Genomic DNA, 20,475 nt, shown 5'->3' with positions numbered 1-20,475 from the left:
CTTTCATTGCATTTCACACTGCAACTTGTGTCACAGCATCTTTTTTACTGAAAAAAAACCGAAGGAGCAGAAAGCTATACTATTCATTATCCTTATGGCTCCTACTTATGCTGTTGTCTCCTTCGTGGGTTTATTGGATGTTAAAGGAAGCAAAACGTTCTTCATGTTTCTGGAATCAATCAAGGAATGTTATGAGGCACTAGTGAGTGCCCCTTTTCCTCAATCTTTGGATTTGGCTTTGCTGTGTTTATCTATGTTAAATGCTATTCACTGCTGGTTTTTGATGTTTTTGGTTCTGGGTGATTGCTAAGTTCATGGCTTTGATGTATAGTTATTTGAATATATCGGTTAGCAAAAATGTTGTACCTGATGAGATCAAAGGAAGAGAGATTCATCATTCCTTTCCAATGACCCTTTTTCAGGTATGGAATTTTAAACCAATATATCTCAATTAAAAAGAAATCGTAGTTAGTAGTTGCACTATTAATTAAATCTCTTGATGCATTGTGGTTGCTCAAACTACAGCCTCGAACAGTTAGGCTGAACCACAATACACTAAAAGCTTCTCAAGTATTGGACATGGCAATTTGTTGTCATCCGCCCAGTGTGTTCTGTCTTGATGATAACTTTGCAACTTCTTCAGTTTTATCCTTCTTGGTTGAGCTGGACATTCACAATCATCCTCTTTGTGTCTGTTTCATTAGCATTATACTCTTTGGTAGCCTTTTACCATGTCTTTGCAAAAGAGTTGGAACCTCACAAGCCACTTGCAAAGTTCATGTGCATTAAGGGAATTTTTTTCTTCTGCTTTTTGCAGGTAATAAAACCTTCTTAATTCTTTAGTTTTTTATGGAGCACTCGTTAGTTTACACTCAATAGAATCATGAAGGAATATACATTTGTTTTCTCTAAACCCTTGAGGATAAACAGTGATGGCCCATAGGAAAACTAACCAAGCCTGTTACATAGGCCCTTAACTCGTGTGATGGTTGGCTAACACATATTTCCGTAACTTGAAACTAGAAAATCATTGTCTCCTTTAAGGAAACATAGCTCACTCTGGGTATGGGAAAATATATCTTATGATTAAGCCTAATCTAGGTAAGGATTAAACCTAATTTAGGTAAGGCTATATACATCAAATGCTTGCTCTGAATAGAAAATCAGATTGAAACTCATCAGAGAATAATAAACCATATGGTTTCTGAAGATATTCATTTTTTTTTTCATTTTAATGTTATTTATATAATAATAATTATTATTATATTTATAATAATAATTATTATTAATATATATTATTTAATATTACAAAACCCAAAATGGAGGCCCAATTACAAATGGTGGACCAAATCCAGAAGCCCAATGGAAACCCTAAACCAGATTAGGGTTTCCCTCTTCTCCCAGCCGCCTCAGCTTGCCACCGTTGGATCTGGCAAGATCCAACGGTCCAGATGGCGCCAGACAAAACCCTAGGGTTATGATACCCTAGGGACTACACCAGCTGCCGCCGCTCCACGTTGCTCCAGCCGCTGCCATGCCCCAACCGAAGGCTCCAGAAGCTCCAACGCCAGCCGTCCACGCTATGGCTATGGGGTGAGTCACCACTGGGAGTCCGGTGACTCACCGAAGGGTATTCTTTTACCCGGTCCGATGGCCACACCGGTGATGGCTATAAAGCCATCACCCCATCTGCGAACAAAACAGAGAACAACAGACCCCAGAGAGACAAAACCGAGAGCAAAAGATACAAAAATAGAGACCAAATCACAACAACCAGCAACCAAAAACAGAAGAAAAGGGAGGAGAGAAGCTTACCGAGGAAGCCACGACCACCGGACCCCTCCAAACGTCACCAACTACCTTCGAAAACCGAAGGTATTTTCCTAGATTTGCTCCGATTGGGAGCTTTTTAAAAGAAAAGAACAACGGAACCGTCATTAGGACGGTCCGATCTACATGATGGTGTAAAAAAAAATTTCTCCGGCCACCGGATGCGGTGGCCGGCGGTGAGAATCACGGCGGCAGACGGCTGCCGCCCGGTGACTGGCTTCCCTCCGATGAGGGAAGCTAGAGAGAGCCGAGAGAGTAGAAGAAAGGAGAAGAATGAGCTGCTGGCCCGAAGGGCCAGCTATGAAGGGGCTTAAATAGCCCTCCCCAAACGACGCCATTTTGGGGAGGGATCTGTTTGTAATTTTTAATTGTTAAATCCCGTCCGCCATCCCTCAAATTTGTAAACTTTACATTTTAGTCACTAAATCAATTTATAATCCTTTTAATCTGATCTTTAAATTTTAGTTTTATTTATTTTAGTCCTTTATATTAAAATAATATATTTAGGGTAAATAACAGATTTAATCCCTTAATTTTAATAATTAATATTTTAATCCTGAGTTTATATTTTTAATTTATTTTAATCTGATATTCGAATTTTAGATAAGTTTTATTTTAGTCACTGAATTAATAAATAAGAAAATAGCATGTTTAATCCCTATAATTTTGATTAATTATGAATTGGATATTTAATTTTAATTTTACTATAATCTAGTCACCAATTTTAAATATTTTCATATAGTTCTAATTATATTTTTATTGTTTTAATTTTATTTGTTTATATATATTTAAATATTTTTATTATTATTATGTAGTCATAAATATATATATAATAAATAATAATTTATTTTTTTCAATAAATTATTTTAATCAAAGAAAAGGGCAGTCTTAATACAACTGGATGTCCTATTCTGGTATTTTAAAATTAAATATTATAAAAAATTATTATTTAATTTTATTCAAATTAATATTTATTAATATGAAAGAAAAGAGCTGTCTTAAGGCACCTAGAAGTCATTTTCCGATATTTTTAAATATTTTTTATATATAATTTTGAAATAATAGGATTATAAATTAAATATATTTTGAATTTTTAATAATAGAGACAATTTATAATTAAAAAGTACCAATTTTGGGCGTTGTAGGGGTGCTAATCCTTCCCTAAACGTAACCGACCACGAATCCCTTTTTATTATTAAAAAGAACGAATTTTTGGTTATAAACGCAGATCAGTTCATTTTTTTTGATGTTTTCTTAAAACTCTTTTAAAAAAAAATAATTTTTAGGTATTCGACCTACCTGACCCAAAAGGCCGATGGCGACTCCCAAATTATTTTTAAAAACCATTTATTCACATCAATTTTCCCGCCAAGTAATATTTCGTGCCCGGACGAAAACCGGTTACGACAGCTTGGCGACTCTGCTGGGGACTGGTCAAACTTTTAAAATCAATTATAAATTGTCTCTATTAATTATAAATTAAAATTTATATATTTAATTTATGATTTTTCCTTTTCAAAATTTTTTTTATATAGTATGTATATATTTTCTTATTAATATTTCATTTTTATTTGCAAGTATTTTATTTCATTATTTATTTTTCTGTCAAAGGTTTGAACATTTCTCCTCACACACAACACTTGCATTGCATAACATAAAGCTCTATAATTGAGTTTGTCCCTTTTAAGTGGGAGTGAAAGTGACGTCTTCGTGAGAATTTATTCTCCGTGTCAGACCTAGCAAGTAACTTTCGGGGTTCATATGCTCTACGTCTTCGTGAGAATTTATTCTCCGTGTCAGGCATAGAGAAATGTATCCCTTCGAATTGAACTCGATCCATTTTAGTCTGTAATGGACTAGGATTGAGGGTTAGCAACCCAAGGGGGCACTAACAAGGACAATTCGGGTATCTTTATTCTTAGATCTGAAACCCTGCATATAATAAACCTTAGAAACTCTTCTGATCCGAAGTCATGCCGAAATTTTGTCCAAAATAGGTATACACACAGGAGAAATGAATTCTAATTTTCCTGTTAATTTATTTTTTTCTGATTAAATTACATGTATATTTAAATTATTTAAATTATGAAAAAGCATGTTTAAATAAAAATATTTAGGTAAATGTTATTATTAAATTTCTTTATTATGTAAACTAATTCATTTCTTTTTGTGTGTTCTTTATCTTTTCTGTTTGCATAGCATCATACATGATAAAAAGGAATTGATCCTCGTGTTAATTGTCTCATTGGAAAGCCTTCATCCATGAATAAAAAATGTTCAAATCAAATAATTCTAAACTCAGAAGTAAGATAGTGGGCTGAGGACTTACAAAAACAAGAAGGAAACAGTTTGCAGGATGATTATGTATCTGACTTGGCCAGTTATGCTCCAGTTTCGCTAAAAAGAAATGATATGCAAGATTTGCGAAGCATTTGGGAAAGTTGGGATTCAAACAAAAAATTACAGTTTTATCAGACTTACGGAGACATCCCATATTTGCTCTATGTCGAAGTTGATGATGAATTACTCAGAGCCCTAATTCAATTCTGGAATCCAAGGTACAATTGCTTCACTCTCAATAAGGAGGACTTGGTCCCTACTATTGAAGAGTACACAACTTTGCTACATATCGAAGGGGCTTTGGAGAATCGAATCTATTCAAAGTCAATTAAAACTCAACCCTTTCGAGTTAAATTAGCAAAGATTGCCAGGGTAAGAGAAGAATGGGTGACATCCCGTACAAAACAAAAAGGCGAAAGCAAAGGCATTGCTTGGACCAACATTAAAGAACTTATTCAGAGTCATCCAGACACTAAAGTACGATTCGATCTATTTGCTTTGGGTATATATGGTATGGTCATCTTCCCAAAAGTATTGGGATATGTTGAAGCTGCAGTGGTAGATTTGTTTGAACAGCTACCGAAAAAGATTAATCCTGCTTCTGCAATTCTAGCAGAGACCTTCAGATCGTTAAATGCTTGTAGAAAGCTAGGAGGTGGACGATTCTCAGGGTGTACCCAGTTGTTATATGTTTGGGTCCGTAGCCATTTCTGGAAGACAGAAAAGGTTTCATACCGACGCTTTAACACGGATTACTCACCATTAAAAGAATTTCTGGAGCAAGAATGGCCAAAAGAAATTAAGAAAGATATGTGGATTAATGCTTTTCGAAATCTGCAAAGTAATGACGTTGTTTGGCGAGCCCCGTGGCAAATCCAAAGGGAATTCTTTTACAAATGTGGTGATTACAATTGGATAATGCTGCTCGGATTATGGGGAGGAATTGGATATGCACCACTTCTGGTCATAAGACAGTATGAAGGTCGTCAATTTGTACCTGTCATTGCTGGATTACATTCATCTGAGTTCACATTCCACAGCAAAAATTATAAAAGAAATATCATGGAAGCCGTTACAGCTTGGAAAACAACTTTTTGTATCCGAGCTAAAGCAGCAAAAGAAATGCTAACTCCTGATTATGAGGAATGGAGATATGTCAGGAAAAATGAAAATATTCCTCTACCAGATCAAAATGAGGATATCTCTATGGAAGATCGCATTAAAGTGGTTCCATCAGAGATTGAAATCCTGAGAGTTGAGTTTGAAGCAGAAAGAGAAGGCTGGTCAAGAGAATTAGAGCAAGTGAGACGAGATAAAGCTATGTTGGGTGTTGATATTGACTTTCATTCATCACAATGTGCAATGTTGAGAGAAAACAAAGAAAAAGTTGATGGTGAATTTAGAGCATTAAAGAAAAATTACCAAGAGTTATATAAATCCCGGAAAGCATCAGGACCAAGCCAATCAACAATACAGATAAGCAGAGAATTGAACATCGAGAAAAGTCGAGTTGAAGATCCGAAAGGAAAGAATAGCCGTCTACTCAAAAGCCTTGAGAAAGGAAAGCAAAAAATGGAAGATTTTGAGGTCGACAGAAGAGAGCGAATTATAAAACACAAGGCTGAACACCGCGAGATCATGAATGAAATGCAAAGAGAAAGGGATCGAGCCAAAGATTTAGAAGAAATGAAGAATGACATCTTTGATAAATTTGAAGGTGAGAAAAATATCATGTTCAAGGGATTTGAATCTGAAATGAACCAGCTGATTGCTGAATTTGAAGTCAGGGGCCAAAAGATTGAAGAGTTCAATATTGAAAGAGAAAAATGGGAGTTGGAAAGAAAGAATTTCAACACCAAAATTGAGGTAGAGCAAGAAGTGGCTAGCAATTGGATGCAAAGATGCAGAAACAAGAATGTTCAAATCCAGAAGATTAATCAAAGAACGCAAGAAGCACGAACAAAACTTGAAGAAGATCTGGATCAGTCTAGAAACAAAAACTCAGAGTTTAACGCTTACATTTTGCAACTTGAAGAATCATTATTTCAAGAAAAGGTTCGTCTAGGACCTAATGATCTAAAAGAAAGTAATGAGGAAAGATCTTCACTGCGAAGACGCATTTTAGATCTTGAAAAAATTCTGCACAATTGTCAAGTCAGAATCACTGAGTTAGAGCAAACTCTTGAAGGAACGAATGAACACTGGCAAAAGTCAACTGATTTCTATGTTGAAAGAAGTGAAGAAAGAAGTAATATGGTGTTCGAGGCCATGGTACAAATGAGCGAAGTTGCTAGATATGTTGGGGAACTAGCTGTTGAAGCCAAAATAATTGAGCATCACGTTGATCCAGTTTCTAAGTACGGAAAGAAGGTGTCATGGTTAATGAAAGAAATTATAGAGCTTAATAGGAAAGCTATGCCTTATCTGTAGTTATGAACTATTATAAAGAAATTTTTGTATGCCGATGAAAGTTGTTCTATGATAGTTAACTTTTTGGGATCAATACCTTTTTGCATACATGCATACATTCATTATTCATTTCATGATTTTCTTTATGTATAATTTTTATTATTAAGATAAAATTCATTAATTAAAATTTGGAAAAAATAATATTAAAAGATTTTTCAATCGCAGTTATTCTGGCCAAAAGAGAAATACAACATCACTACGGTACTAGACAAGCTACTAAGAGAATTATGGAGGATAAAATACAACGTATTGAGGAACAGCATCATAAAGAACAAGAAGAAATGAGAATAAAGCTGGAAAAAATTGAAGCCAATATTGCAAATTCACAAGACAGCATGATGCAGAAAATAGAGGACATGTTTAAAAGGCAGGCTATCATTGGAAAAATGCATGAAAATCCTGTATCTTTCGACCAAGAACCTATGTATCCTCTAGGTTTTCCACCAGAACCAATTTATCACTCTGGTACTACACCTATACAAATCAATGCTCGTACATCAGCATTTCAAGAAGCCAAACCACATGAAAATAGACAAGTGGATCCTGCATCTTCAAGCAAAAATCCGCTTATATCAGATGTGAAAATAGGGGATTTTAATACTGAGCATTTAATCCCAGATTTGAATGAGCTGAATGAGAAAGAAAAAGTAAATGAAGAATTGACCAGACAGATCAAGAGCTTAGAAGAACGAATGAAATCCGTGGAAATAACTGAATCATTTTATGGGTTTGACGCTAGTGAGTTGAGTTTGGTTCCAGACCTAATCCTCCCCATCAAGTTCAAAGCTCCCGAATTTGATAAATATGACGGTACTACATGCCCTTCATCCCACATTACTATGTTTTGTCGCAGAATGGCAGGATATGTGAAAGACGAGAAATTGTTAATTCACTGCTTTCAGGATAGTTTGACAGGACCAGCTTTAAAATGGTATACTCAATTGACCAAAGCCAACATTAGATCCTGGAAAGATCTGGCTAAAGCATTCTTAGAGCAGTACCGCCACGTAACAGACATGGTCCCTGATAGATGGACTCTCCAAAATTTGGAGAAAAAGAATAATGAAACATTCAGACAGTATGCTCAGAGATGGCGTGACACAGCAGCCCAAGTTCAACCACCTTTGTCAGAAAAAGAGGCCACAGTAATATTTGTCCATACATTGAAAGCTCCTTATTTAAATCATCTAATGGGGAATGCAACCAGAAATTTTGCAGATTTGGTCATTTCTGGAGAACTCATTGAAAATGTCTTGAAAAGTGGCAAAATTGAATCAAATGAGGGGTCTAGTTCCAAAAGACCTATGTACCGGAAAAAAGAGAATGAAGTCAACAATGCAAATTCTTACAACAAGGATTCATCAAAAAGTGTTACAATAACCCAGCCAAGGGTTAAGAAAGAGGAAACAAACACTAATCGAGCAGAGTCCAGAGGATCTCGAAAGGAAAATGAAAGGTTGTCTTTTACACCTTTACCAGTACCATATGCGGAGATCTATGATTCGCTGTAAAAAGCAGATGTCATACGGCCCTATCCTTTGGTTCCCATGCAACCACCATTCCCTCCTTGGTATGATACAAAGGCACACTGTGTTTACCATGAAGGAATTACAGGTCATTCTATTGAAAACTGTTTGGCATTCAAAAGGGTGGTTCAAAATTTGATCAACACTGGAAAGTTGGAATTCAATACACCATCTACATCAAATCATCCATTGCCAAATCATAGAGATAAAAACGTGAATGCAATTCAGGAAGAGAACAGAAAGAAAGCAAAAACTGACATTTCTGAAATTAAATCTCCTTTTGTTTGGGTATTTCAACAACTCTCTTTAGCCGGTATAATTCCACAACAATTTAGGCCAAAGCAGAATGAAGGCAAGAATTATTGTGAATATCATCAAGAGAAGGGGCATAAAATTCAACTATGTCCTGAGTTTAGGGATTTGGTGCAAAAATTGATGAACAACAGAGAAATAGAATTCTTTGAAGAAGAACCAGGGAAAAAAGAAGATGATGTTTGCTCATCAGAGGATTCTAAACCTAGTCAAAGAATAAATGATCCTGTGATCATTAATGTGAAATCATCTACGGTGATTCCTGCACCAATAAAGCCGAAAGTAGTTATCACCACTCCTCTACCATTTCCATACAAAGATACTCGCAGGGTACCTTGGAATTATACTACCAATGTTTCAATGGTAGGAGAATCTGTTTCTCTAGAAAAAACAGAAGAGAAAATACAGAGTTTGAGTACAACATCGACGTCTGAAGCAGTAAGCGAAGTCGGCTTCTTTACAAGAAGTGGGAGATGTTACTCTCCCGAAACATCCAATGCTTCTGAACAAGTGAAAGCAAAAGGAAAAGTCATGGCAATACCTCAGAAGGTATTTGATGATGAATCCCCTCCAGCATTCAATGAGCCTGTGACAGAAAAACAAGCCCAAGAATTTTTGAAATTCCTGAAACATAGTGAGTATAGTGTGGTTGAACAACTACACAAACAACAAGCGAGAATTTCTATTCTTGATCTATTGATGAATTCAGAAGCACATAGAAATGCTTTGATGAAAATGCTCAATCAAACATTTATCCCTGAGGATATATCCCTCAATAAACTTGACAGAATTGTGGGACATATAGCCGCTGACAATTACATAACGTTCACGGATGATGAAATACCGGAAGGAGGAATGGGGTCAGTAAAAGCTTTGAACATCACGACACATTGTCATGGTCATGTGTTGCCAGGAGTATTGATTGACAATGGATCCGCTCTCAACTTGATGCCTCTAGTCACACTTCAAAGAATGCCTGTGGATCAATCATACATGAAGAGTTATCAGAATGTAGTGCGAGCCTTTGATGGTACTCAAAAAGAGGTGCTCGAGAAAATGGAAATATCGTTGTTAATTGGACCAGTTGTGTACAATATTGACTTTGTGGTGATGGACATCCACCCTACATATAATTGTTTATTAGGGAGGCCATGGATTCATTCAGCAGGAGTCGTTCCTTCTTCATTACATCAGAAATTGAAATTTGTTGTTGATGGACAACTAATATGCGTAGGAGCTGAAGAAGAAATCATTGCGTCTATAACAAGTGATGTTCCATATATTGAAACCAATGATGATGCACTTGAATGCTCTTTCCGAGCTCTTGAATTTGTCAATGCAACCTTTATTGCAGAAGGAAGCAAAATTCCATATCCCAGATTATCTGATTGCACCAAGATGACGGTACGACAAACTTTAGGCATCGGAGCTAAAGCTGGGAAAGGTTTAGGAAAGAATCTTCAAGGGATTTCGGTTCCTGTAAATATACAGATGAAGAAAGATCGTTTTGGGCTTGGATTTAAGCCCAATTTTCAGTAAAAGAACAAAGAGATGAAAAGAAGATGTGAGGACAGAAAGGCAAGGTTGAAAGGGAAAGAAATCTTTTGGGAACACATGTTTTTCCCACAGTTGAAGACCACTTTCAGATCAGGGGGAACAATTAATGTAGAACAGCAGCTTGTTGAAGCCTTTAAAGAAGAAAAGTTGACGAAAGATCAAAACATAGTTGAAGAAGCTATGAATGGATTATTTATCAACATGATCATGAATGACAACAAGACTGGCAAATACTTGGATAGGATTCGCCCATGTTTTCCTGGAGAAACACTCAACAATTGGACTACTGAAGATCTTCCTATAGTTTTTAATATTAACGCAGAGTAATATTCAAAACTAATCTTTATGTTTAGCTCAAAAATATGAAAACTTTTTGTTATCTTGTAAAGGAAATTATGTTAATTATAAGAAATTTTCTTTAAAATTTTCAGATGGCAATCATTCTTTACATTTTCCTACATTTTTACATTTATTTCATAAATTTACTATATTCTTTCGGAAATATGTCCGACTTAAATTTGCAGATGTCACCATGATAATAGCATATTTATTCCTAAATTTAATCAAGAGATTAATTTAGAGCAACCCATATGTCTGGAAGAAATCAATGGGTGTGAGGATGAACTGGAATGTGATGTTCCTACTGAACTATTAAGATTGGTAAAAAAAGAAGACAAACAAATTCTACCCCACAAAGAAGAGATTGAGACTGTGAATTTGGGAACAGATGAAGAAATGAAAGAGGTGAAAATTGGTACTACTCTGACAATCCAGATAAAACAAGAATTGATAAATCTCCTTCAAGAGTTCAAAGATATCTTTGACTGGTCTTATCAAGATATGCCTGGTTTAAGCACAGATATAGTGATACACAAGCTTCCAATTAATCCAGAATATAAACCGGTCCAACAAAAGCTCAGACGAATGAGGCCAGAAATGTTGTTGCAAATCAAAGAAGAAGTGATGAAACAGATCAACGCAGGTTTCCTACAGGCATCTAAATACCCAGAATGGGTAGCCAACATTGTTCCCGTACCAAAGAAAAATGGGAAAGTTCGAATGTGTGTGGATTACAGAGATCTCAACAAAGCTAGTCCAAAAGATAGCTTTCCATTACCCCACATAGACACATTGGTAGACAATACTGCAGGACACGCATGGTTTTCATTTATGGATAGCTTTTCAGGATATAATCAGATAAAAATGAATCCTGAAGACATGGAAAAAACAACATTTGTAACTATGTGGGGCACATTCTGCTATAAAGTGATGCCATTTGGATTGAAAAATGCAGGGGCAACATATCAAAGAGCCATGGTAACTTTGTTTCATGACATGATGCACAAAGAGATTGAAGTATATGTGGATGACATGATTGCCAAATCCCGAACTGAAGAAGAACATATTCAAAATCTGAGAAAGCTTTTCCAGATATTGAGGAAGTATCAATTAAAGCTTAACCCCGCTAAATGCACTTTTGGGGTAACTTCCGGGAAACTTTTGGGATTTGTGGTCAGTAAAAAAGGAATCGAGATTGATCCAGATAAAGTAAAAGCAATTCAAGATCTTCCACCACCCAATACAAAAAAAGAAGTTCGAGGCTTTTTGGGAAGATTAAATTATATATCTCGGTTCATTTCTCAATTAACTGACAAATGTGATCCAGTGTTCAAATTACTTCGAAAGAACAATCCTGAGGTTTGGAATGAAGAATGTCAAGAAACTTTGGATATTATTAAGAAATATTTATCCAATGCCCCCATTTTAGTATCACCAATGCCTGATAGACCATTAATTCTCTACTTGACGGTCTTCGAAAATTCGATGGGATGTGTACTAGGACAGCATGATGAATCTGGAAGGAAAGAAAAAGCTATTTATTATCTGAGTAAGAAATTTACTGATTGTGAAATTCGATATCCACCAATACAAAAATTATGTTGTGCCTTGGTGTGGACTACTCGAAGACTCAGACAATATATGTTATACCATACTACTTGGTTGATATCAAAACTTGATCCTTTAAAATTCTTAATGGAATCACCAGCTTTGACAGGCAGAATGGCTAGATGGCAGATGTTATTATCTGAGTTTGATATTGTATATGTCAACCAAAAAGCGATAAAAGGAAGTGTCATAGCTGATTTTCTGGCCAGTCGTGTATCAAATGATTATCAGCCTTTGAGTTTCAATTTTCCCGATGAAGATTTGTTGTGCATATCCATGAATGAAGAAGTCAGAACAAATGATGAATTTGCAACTTGGAAGCTTTACTTTGACGGAGCATCTAATGCTTTGGGACGAGGAATCGGGGTAATGTTAATTTCTCCAGAAAATATTTATTATCCCTTTACAAGTAGACTGGAGTTCTTTTGCACCAATAACATGGCGGAATATGAAGCTTGTGTCATGGGATTGAAAGCAGCTATAGAAAGAAAAATCAAATGTCTCAAAATATATGGAGATTCATCGTTAGTGGTGTATCAATTGAGAGGAGAATGGGAAACAAAAGATCCCAAATTGTTAGAATATCAAAATTTTACCCTCGAATTAGTGAAAGAATTTGAGAGAGTTACCTTCAATTATCTCCCTCGAGAAGAAAATCAAATGGCAGATGCTTTGGCTACATTAGCTGCTATGTTTCAAGCAACTAAGAAAGTTGATATGATGCTAATCCAAATACAAGTATATGAAATTCCTGCACATTGTTATAGTGTGGAAGAAGAGGTAGATGGTAAACCATGGTATCATGATATTCTGCAATATATCAAAAATCAAAGTTATCCACCAAATGCATCGGAAATTGATAAAAGAACCTTGAGAAGAATGGCTGCTGGATATTTTCTTGATGGAGAGATTATGTATAAAAGAAGCAATGATCAAATGCTATTGAGATGTTTAAATTCCAGCGAAGCTAGAAGCATCATTGAAGAAGTACACAGTGGAATATGTGGAACACATGCAAATGGTCTTTCCATGGTCAGAAAAATAATGAGATATGGATACTATTGGGCTACCATGCACACTGATTGCATTGATTATGCAAGGAAATGTCATAAATGCCAGATATATGCAGACAAGATTCATGTACCCCCATCTCCTTTACATGTAATGACAGCACCCTGGCCATTTTCTATGTGGGGAATAGATGTCATTGGTGCAATCACACCAAAAGCATCGAATGGACATTGTTTCATCCTTGTGGCAATTGATTATTTTACCAAATGGGTTGAAGCTGCTTCATATGCCAATATTAAGAGGTCCACAGTCTGCAAATTCATAAAGAAAGAGATAGTTTGCCGGTATGGCCTACCAGAAAGGATCATTACAGATAATGCTCTGAACCTGAACAACAAAATGATGACCGAACTTTGTGCACAGTTTAAGATCAAACATGCAAACTCAGTGGCGTATCGTCCAAAGATGAATGGGGCAGTTGAAGCAGCAAATAAGAACATCAAGAGAATCATTACAAAGACCACTGAAACTTACAAAGATTGGCACGAGAAGTTACCTTTTGCTCTATATGCATACCGAACTACTGTTCGAACATCTACTGGGGCAACGCCTTTTTCTTTAGTCTACGGGATGGAAGCAGTCTTACCAATTGAAGTTGAGATTCCATCGCTTCGAATATTGAGAGAAATAAAATTGGATGAATCTGAATGGATCCAAGCTAGATTTGATCAATTGAACCTTATTGAGGAGAAAAGATTGAAAGCTATTTGCCATGGACAGATGTATCAGAAACGGATGATGAAGTCTCATGACAAAAAAGTACATCCAAGAGAATTCCAAGAGGGTGATCTAGTACTAAAAAGATTTTGCCTATACATAAAGATTTCCGTGGGAAATGGATGCCTAATTGGGAAGGGCCATACGTTGTGAAAAAGGCCTTTTCCGGAGGAGCGTTGATCTTGGCAGAAATGGATGGAAAAATTCTGAGAAATCCAATAAACTCATATTCTATCAAGAAATATTATGCTTGAAAAAAAAGAGAAAAAGAAAAGAAAAAGAAAAAAAAAGGGTCAAGGTGAAAACCCGCAAAGGGCATCTTGTAACCAAAGGAAGGATTTGAGTTGAAAACCTGAAAAGGCGGCTCAAATGCAGGTTGATATTAGGCATCTGGCAATTGAACCCTCTTAAGATTTTGACAGTTTGGGAGAAACTTCACATCTACAAGCATTTTGACAACGTTTGAGATCTTCCAGACAAAAGCTTACATCATTTCTCTAAATTGTGTAAACTTGATTAATTTAGAAATACTTATGCTAATAATTTGTTGAGACATTTGAATTTTTATCATTCTTATGCTTGCCATAACTTTGAATACAATTCTATTTATTTCAAGTTCAATTTATTTGAGATTCAATTTATTTTCGAAAATTCAATTTATTCTTCTATGAATTAACATAATTTTGAAATAAGTTAAAGATTTCTGAATATCACTTTATGTTAATACTTTTAAATACATGGAATACAAAGTAAGCAAATCATCACCATCTTAAAGCCATGAAAAATAAGGTTGTTATGCTAGATACAACCGACAACAAGGTCGAATTCGACAAATCTACTCATCAATTGCTCCAATCGATCATCATTCAGTTCTTGCACATATGCTTTCAAAAGTATGCCAAGACAGTAAAAGGCAACTTCTGCATGATTAATCCCAGAGAAAAGAGACAGGACATTGATACCACCATGGAACATGTCTCTATACAGATTATTGTGTATGGTTTTTAGAGAAACCTAGAAGCATTTCCACCTCATCAAATCCAAGTGGAGCAACTTTATTCCTTCCAACCCATACTAGATTCCATTTTCAGCACTCATCGAGAACATACTTTTGGACATTCGAATGTGATTCATTGTCATAAGCTTCAAGAGCCTTACAGATCCTTTCTATCAATTTGGCACTTCCTGTACATGTTTATAAACAGTTCAACTTTGTTCTTGAATCTCATGAAGGCCATCATTTCTTTGTCAATGGAAAAGCATCAGCACATGGAGGAAGCAGAATAAAGAGAAAATATGTTCTTAATTGGAAGAATTATGAATATAGCCCTTTTCAGTGTAGCAGTATGAAAATGCTTCGAATCTACAAATTCTGGCTTTACATCTAATAAGTACTGTGATATCCCAGTCCAAACATTAGCTGGAAAGATGAATGTGCTCATAGCATCTTCTGGAAGTGTTCTTTGAGTTATCTGATCTGGTTTGGTAAAACCAATCATTGAATTTGAAAGATGAATGTGCTCATAGCATCTTCTGGAAGTGTTCTTTGAGTTATCTGATCTGGTTTGGTAAAACCAATCATTGAATTTGAAAGATGAATGTGCTCATAGCATCTTCTGGAAGTGTTCTTTGAGTTATCTGATCTGGTTTGGTAAAACCAATCATTGAATTTGAAAGATGAATGTGCTCATAGCATCTTCTGGAAGTGTTCTTTGAGTTATTTGATATGGTTTGGTAAAACCAATCATTGAATTTGAAAGATGAATGTGCTCATAGCATCTTCTAGAAGTGTTCTTTGAGTTATCTGATCTGGTTTGGTAAAACCAATTATTGAATTTGGAAGAGGAATGTGCTAATAGCATCTTCTGGAAGTGTTCTTTGAGTTATCTGATCTGGTTTGATATGAAACCACAGAACCAATCATTAAATTTGAAAGATGAATTTGCTCATAGTAGAAATAAGGAGACCCAATAGCATCTTCTGGAAGTATTCTTTGAGTTATCTGATTTGGTTTGATATAAAACCCAGAAACAATCATTGGAATTAAAAGATGAATTGCATGATCGTCTTCATTAAGAAGTTTCTTTTAAAGCTTCTTTTGCTTATTTCTTTCCCAAAAATCATAGCCAGGTTTCGCCTTTTCTTGTAATTAGGATCATTGCATAATGGCTTCCCATCTTTTATCGGAAGAAATGTGTCAGTAACCTTAGCCATTTGAGCAACACATATAAAATTTGTCAATTTTGCAATTGATGAATCTGGACCACATCTCTCCATAGCTATTGAAGCTTCAGCCTCTGAGAATCCCATTTTTGTCAAGTATAAACAGTTTATTCTCATCATCAGAATCAGAATTCAAGATTTCTCAGTATTGAAAGAACTATCGATATCTGTGAAATCATCTTGAAAGATCACTTCATAATCAGATGAGTTGTTATCAGAATGTGAAATCATCTTGAAAGATCACTTCATAATCAGATGAGTTGTTATCAGAATGTGAAATCATCTGAAAAGGTCACTTCATAATCAGATGAGTTGTTATCAGAATCAACATGTTGCATGAATGCAAGCTTTTCAAGAGCCTATACTATTGAGTTTTATTCTCAAGAGGTTTTGTGACATTATATCTACATCTACATTTGTCAAAGATGATAGATTCTCTGATTTGAAGAAGAAAGATTTATTGGGTTTTTACAATTGAAGAAATACTCAATTCACCAATCTGAAATCAAATAAACATTCATGCATCATATTTTAGGCGTTTGCAAAAATAGGTGCATTTTCATTCATTCTCATCCATGTTGAATTTTGACAGGAATTTCAAAGATTTTAGCAAAGATTTAAATCCATCACTTGATGGATCAGATTTTCCAGAGAAAGTTCATAATGAGAAGAATTCATCTGAAAAAGGAAGAAGAAGTTCATAATGAGAAGAATTTGTTTAACCTTTTGTTTGAATTCATCATGTGATGGATTAAAATTTTCCAGAGAAGTTCATAATAAGAAGAACTCATTACCTGAAGAAGGAAGAAGAAGTTCGTAATGAGAAGAGCTTGTTCAACCTTTTGCTCAAATCCATCACTTGATGGATCAGCTTTTCCAGAGAAGTTCATAATAAGAAGAACTCATCTGAAGAAAGAAGAAGAAGTTCATAATGAGAAGAGCTTGTTCAACCTTTTGCTCAAATCCATCACTTGATGGATCAGCTTTTCCAGAGAAATTCATAATAAGAAGAACTCATCTGAAGAAGGAAGAAGAAGTTCATAATGAGAAGAGCTTGTTCAACCTTTTGCTCAAATCCATCACTTGATGGATCAACTTTTCCAGAGAAGTTCATAATAAGAAGAACTCATCTGAAGAAGAAAGAAGAAGTTCATAATGAGAAGAGCTTGTTCAACCTTTTGCTCAAATCCATCACTCGATGGATCAGCTTTTCCATAGAAGTTCATAATAAGAAGAACTCATCTGAAGAAGGAAGAAGAAGTTCATAATGAGAAGAGCTTGTTCAACCTTTTGCTCAAATCCATCACTCGATTGATCAGCTTTTCCAGAGAAAGTTCATAATGAGAAGAACTCATCTGAAGAAGAGAAAGTTCATAATAAGAAGAGCTTATTCAACCTTTTAAATGACTCTATCATAGAAGGAAAGAGGTCAACATCATCCCCAATGGAAAGTTCATAATAAGAAGAACTCATCTGAAGAAAGAGAAGAATTTATTCAACATCTCCATATTAATCAAGTAAAGTCAAATGAAAAAAAACTTATTATCTTTTCGTCTTTGCTCTATTCTTATTAAGAATAAGCAAAGAGGGGCAGCTGAAGATATTCATTTTTTTCATTTTAATGTTATTTATATAATAATAATTATTATTATATTTATAATAATTATTATTATTAATATATATTATTTAATATTACAAAACCCAAAATGGAGGCCCAATTACAAATGGTGGCCCAAATCCAGAAGCCCAATGGAAACCCTAAACCAGATTAGGGTTTCCCTCTTCTCCCAGCCGCCTCAGCTTGCCACCGTTGGATCTGGCAAGATCCAACGGTCCAGATGGCGCCAGACAAAACCCTAGGGTTATGATACCCTAGGGACTACACCAGCTGCCGCCGCTCCACGTTGCTCCAACCGCTGCCATGCCCCAACCGAAGGCTCCAGAAGCTCCAACGCCAGCCGTCCACGCTATGGCTATGGGGTGAGTCACCATTGGGAGTCCGGTGACTCACCGAAGGGTATTCTTTTACCCGGTCCGATGGCCACACCGGTGATGGCTATCCATCTGCGAACAAAACAGAGAACAACAGACCCCAGAGAGACAAAACCGAGAGCAAAAGATACAAAAATAGAGACCAAATCACAACAACCAGCAACCAAAAACAGAAGAAAAGGGAGGAGAGAAGCTTACCGAGGAAGCCACGACCACCGGACCCCTCCAAACGTCACCAACTACCTTCAAAAACCGAAGGTATTTTCCTAGATTTGCTCCGATTGGGAGCTTTTTAAAAGAAAAGAACAACGGAACCGTCATTAGGACGGTCCGATCTACATGATGGTGTAAAAAAAATTTTCTCCGGCCACCGGATGCGGTGGCCGGCGGTGAGAATCACGGCGGCAGACAGCTGCCGCCCGGTGACCGGCTTCCCTCCGATGAGGGAAGCTAGAGAGAGCCGAGAGAGTTTTTTCTTCTCTCGTTTGTGAGAGAGAAGAAGAAAGGAGAAGAATGAGCTGCTGGCCCGAAGGGCCAGCTATGAAGGGGCTTAAATAGCCCTCCCCAAACGACGCCGTTTTGGGGAGGGATCTGTTTGTAATTTTTTAATTGTTAAATCCCGTCCGCCATCCCTCAAATTTGTATACTTTACATTTTAGTCACTAAATCAATTTATAATCCTTTTAATCTGATCTTTAAATTTTAGTTTTATTTATTTTAGTCCTTTATATTAAAATAATATATTTAGGGTAAATAACAGATTTAATCCCTTAATTTTAATAATTAATATTTTAATCCCGAGTTTATATTTTTAATTTATTTTAATCTGATATTCGAATTTTAGATAAATTTTATTTTAGTCACTGAATTAATAAATAAGAAAATAGCATGTTTAATCCCTATAATTTTGATTAATTATGAATTGGATATTTAATTTTAATTTTACTATAATCTAGTCACCAATTTTTAATATTTTCATATAGTTATAATTATATTTTTATTGTTTTAATTTTATTTGTTTATATATTTAAATATTTTTATTATTATTATGTAGTCATAAATATATATATAATAAATAATAATTTATTTTTTTCAATAAATTATTTTAATCGAAGAAAAGGGCAGTCTTAATACAACTGGATGTCCTATTCTAGTATTTTAAAATTAAATATTATAAAAAATTATTATTTAATTTTATTCAAATTAATATTTATTAATATGAAAGAAAAGAGCTGTCTTAAGGCACCTAGAAGTCCTTTTCCGATATTTTTAAATATTTTTTATATATAATTTTGAAATAATAGGATTATAAATTAAATATATTTTGAATTTTTAATAATAGAGACAATTTATAATTAAAAAGTACCAATTTTGGGCGTTGTAGGGGTGCTAATCATTCCCTAAACGTAACCGACCACGAATCCCCTTTTTATTATTAAAAAGAACGAATTTTTGGTTATAAACGCAGATCAGTTCATTTTTTTTTGATGTTTTCTTAAAACTCTTTTAAAAAAAAAAATAATTTTTAGGTATTCGACCTACCTGACCCAAAAGGCCGATGGCGACTCCCAAATTATTTTTAAAAATCATTTATTCACATAAATTTTCCCGCCAAGTAATATTTCGTGCCCGGACGAAAACCGGTTACGACAGTTTCTTATTAATTTTCTTCCGTCCTCTGGCTGGATGTCTTTTGTTTCTTCCTTCGAAGAAGTTTGCAGGATTGCTGGTTGAGTGGAACTTTCTTCTTTGAGCACTATGAATTATTCAATTATTTAAAGCTAAAGCGGAGATTTTGACTGTTCTGGGGTACTAGATATAAATGTTGTCAAATTCTAAACATTGCTTTGTATTGCAAGCTGTGGATAGCATCCTGGAGTACAACCAACTCAATGTTTCCTTGCCCTCGTTTGCTGTTGTTTGTTGTTGAACTAATATTATTCTGTTTTTATCTTATATTTAATGGCATCAATTGACTGCATGCAGGGAGTGGTGCTTGACATACTAGTTGCGGTGGGCATCATAAAGCCGCATCATTTCTGGTTGGATGTGGAGCACCTTGAGGAAGCTTTTCAAAACATATTGGTGTGTCTGGAGATGGTTTTTTTCGCTGTTCTCCAGCAGTATGCATACCATGTTAACCCATACAGTGGAGATGATGAAGCTAAGTTGAAGCTAGGAAAGAAAATGGAATGATTTTAGGATTCCCAAGCTCTAATTGGAAGAAAAAAATATCTGTTTCTGTGGGATTAGAAAATAATTTGTTATGAATGCTTATATTCTGTTTTGTAATTGCATTTTTATATCAAACAGAAATATAATCTGTTTTGTAATTGCATTTGTATATCGAACATAAATTTATTTATTTATGCAATAAAGACATTTTTACGATATTAACTACATAGAGAACGTTTCAAGTAATATTTTGTTATATATGCATGTATTTCAAGTATAAAACAAATCCAATGATACAAAGAAGCCTAATTATCTG

The 20,475-nt window shown here is 35.2% G+C and overlaps 1 protein-coding gene across 1 annotated transcript; it reads left to right on the top strand.

The window, feature by feature from the left end:
* The first annotated feature begins 363 nt into the window (after positions 1-363).
* Positions 364-20,255, top strand: LOC120131327 (transmembrane protein 184 homolog DDB_G0279555-like). Its single transcript, XM_039148336.1, has 2 exons — positions 364-817; positions 19,971-20,255. The coding sequence occupies exons 1-2, from the start codon at positions 620-622 to the stop codon at positions 20,178-20,180; spliced, it is 408 nt and encodes a 135-aa protein (XP_039004267.1). The 5' UTR covers positions 364-619; the 3' UTR covers positions 20,181-20,255.
* The last annotated feature ends 220 nt before the right edge of the window (positions 20,256-20,475 follow it).

Source organism: Hibiscus syriacus, unplaced genomic scaffold, assembly GCF_006381635.1.
Source record: "Hibiscus syriacus cultivar Baekdansim isolate YM2019G1 unplaced genomic scaffold, ASM638163v2 tig00110556_pilon, whole genome shotgun sequence".
NCBI classification, from domain to species: domain Eukaryota; kingdom Viridiplantae; phylum Streptophyta; class Magnoliopsida; order Malvales; family Malvaceae; genus Hibiscus; species Hibiscus syriacus.
Note: the sequence above shows the minus strand (reverse complement) of the source record. Positions and strands in the feature narration are given on the sequence as shown.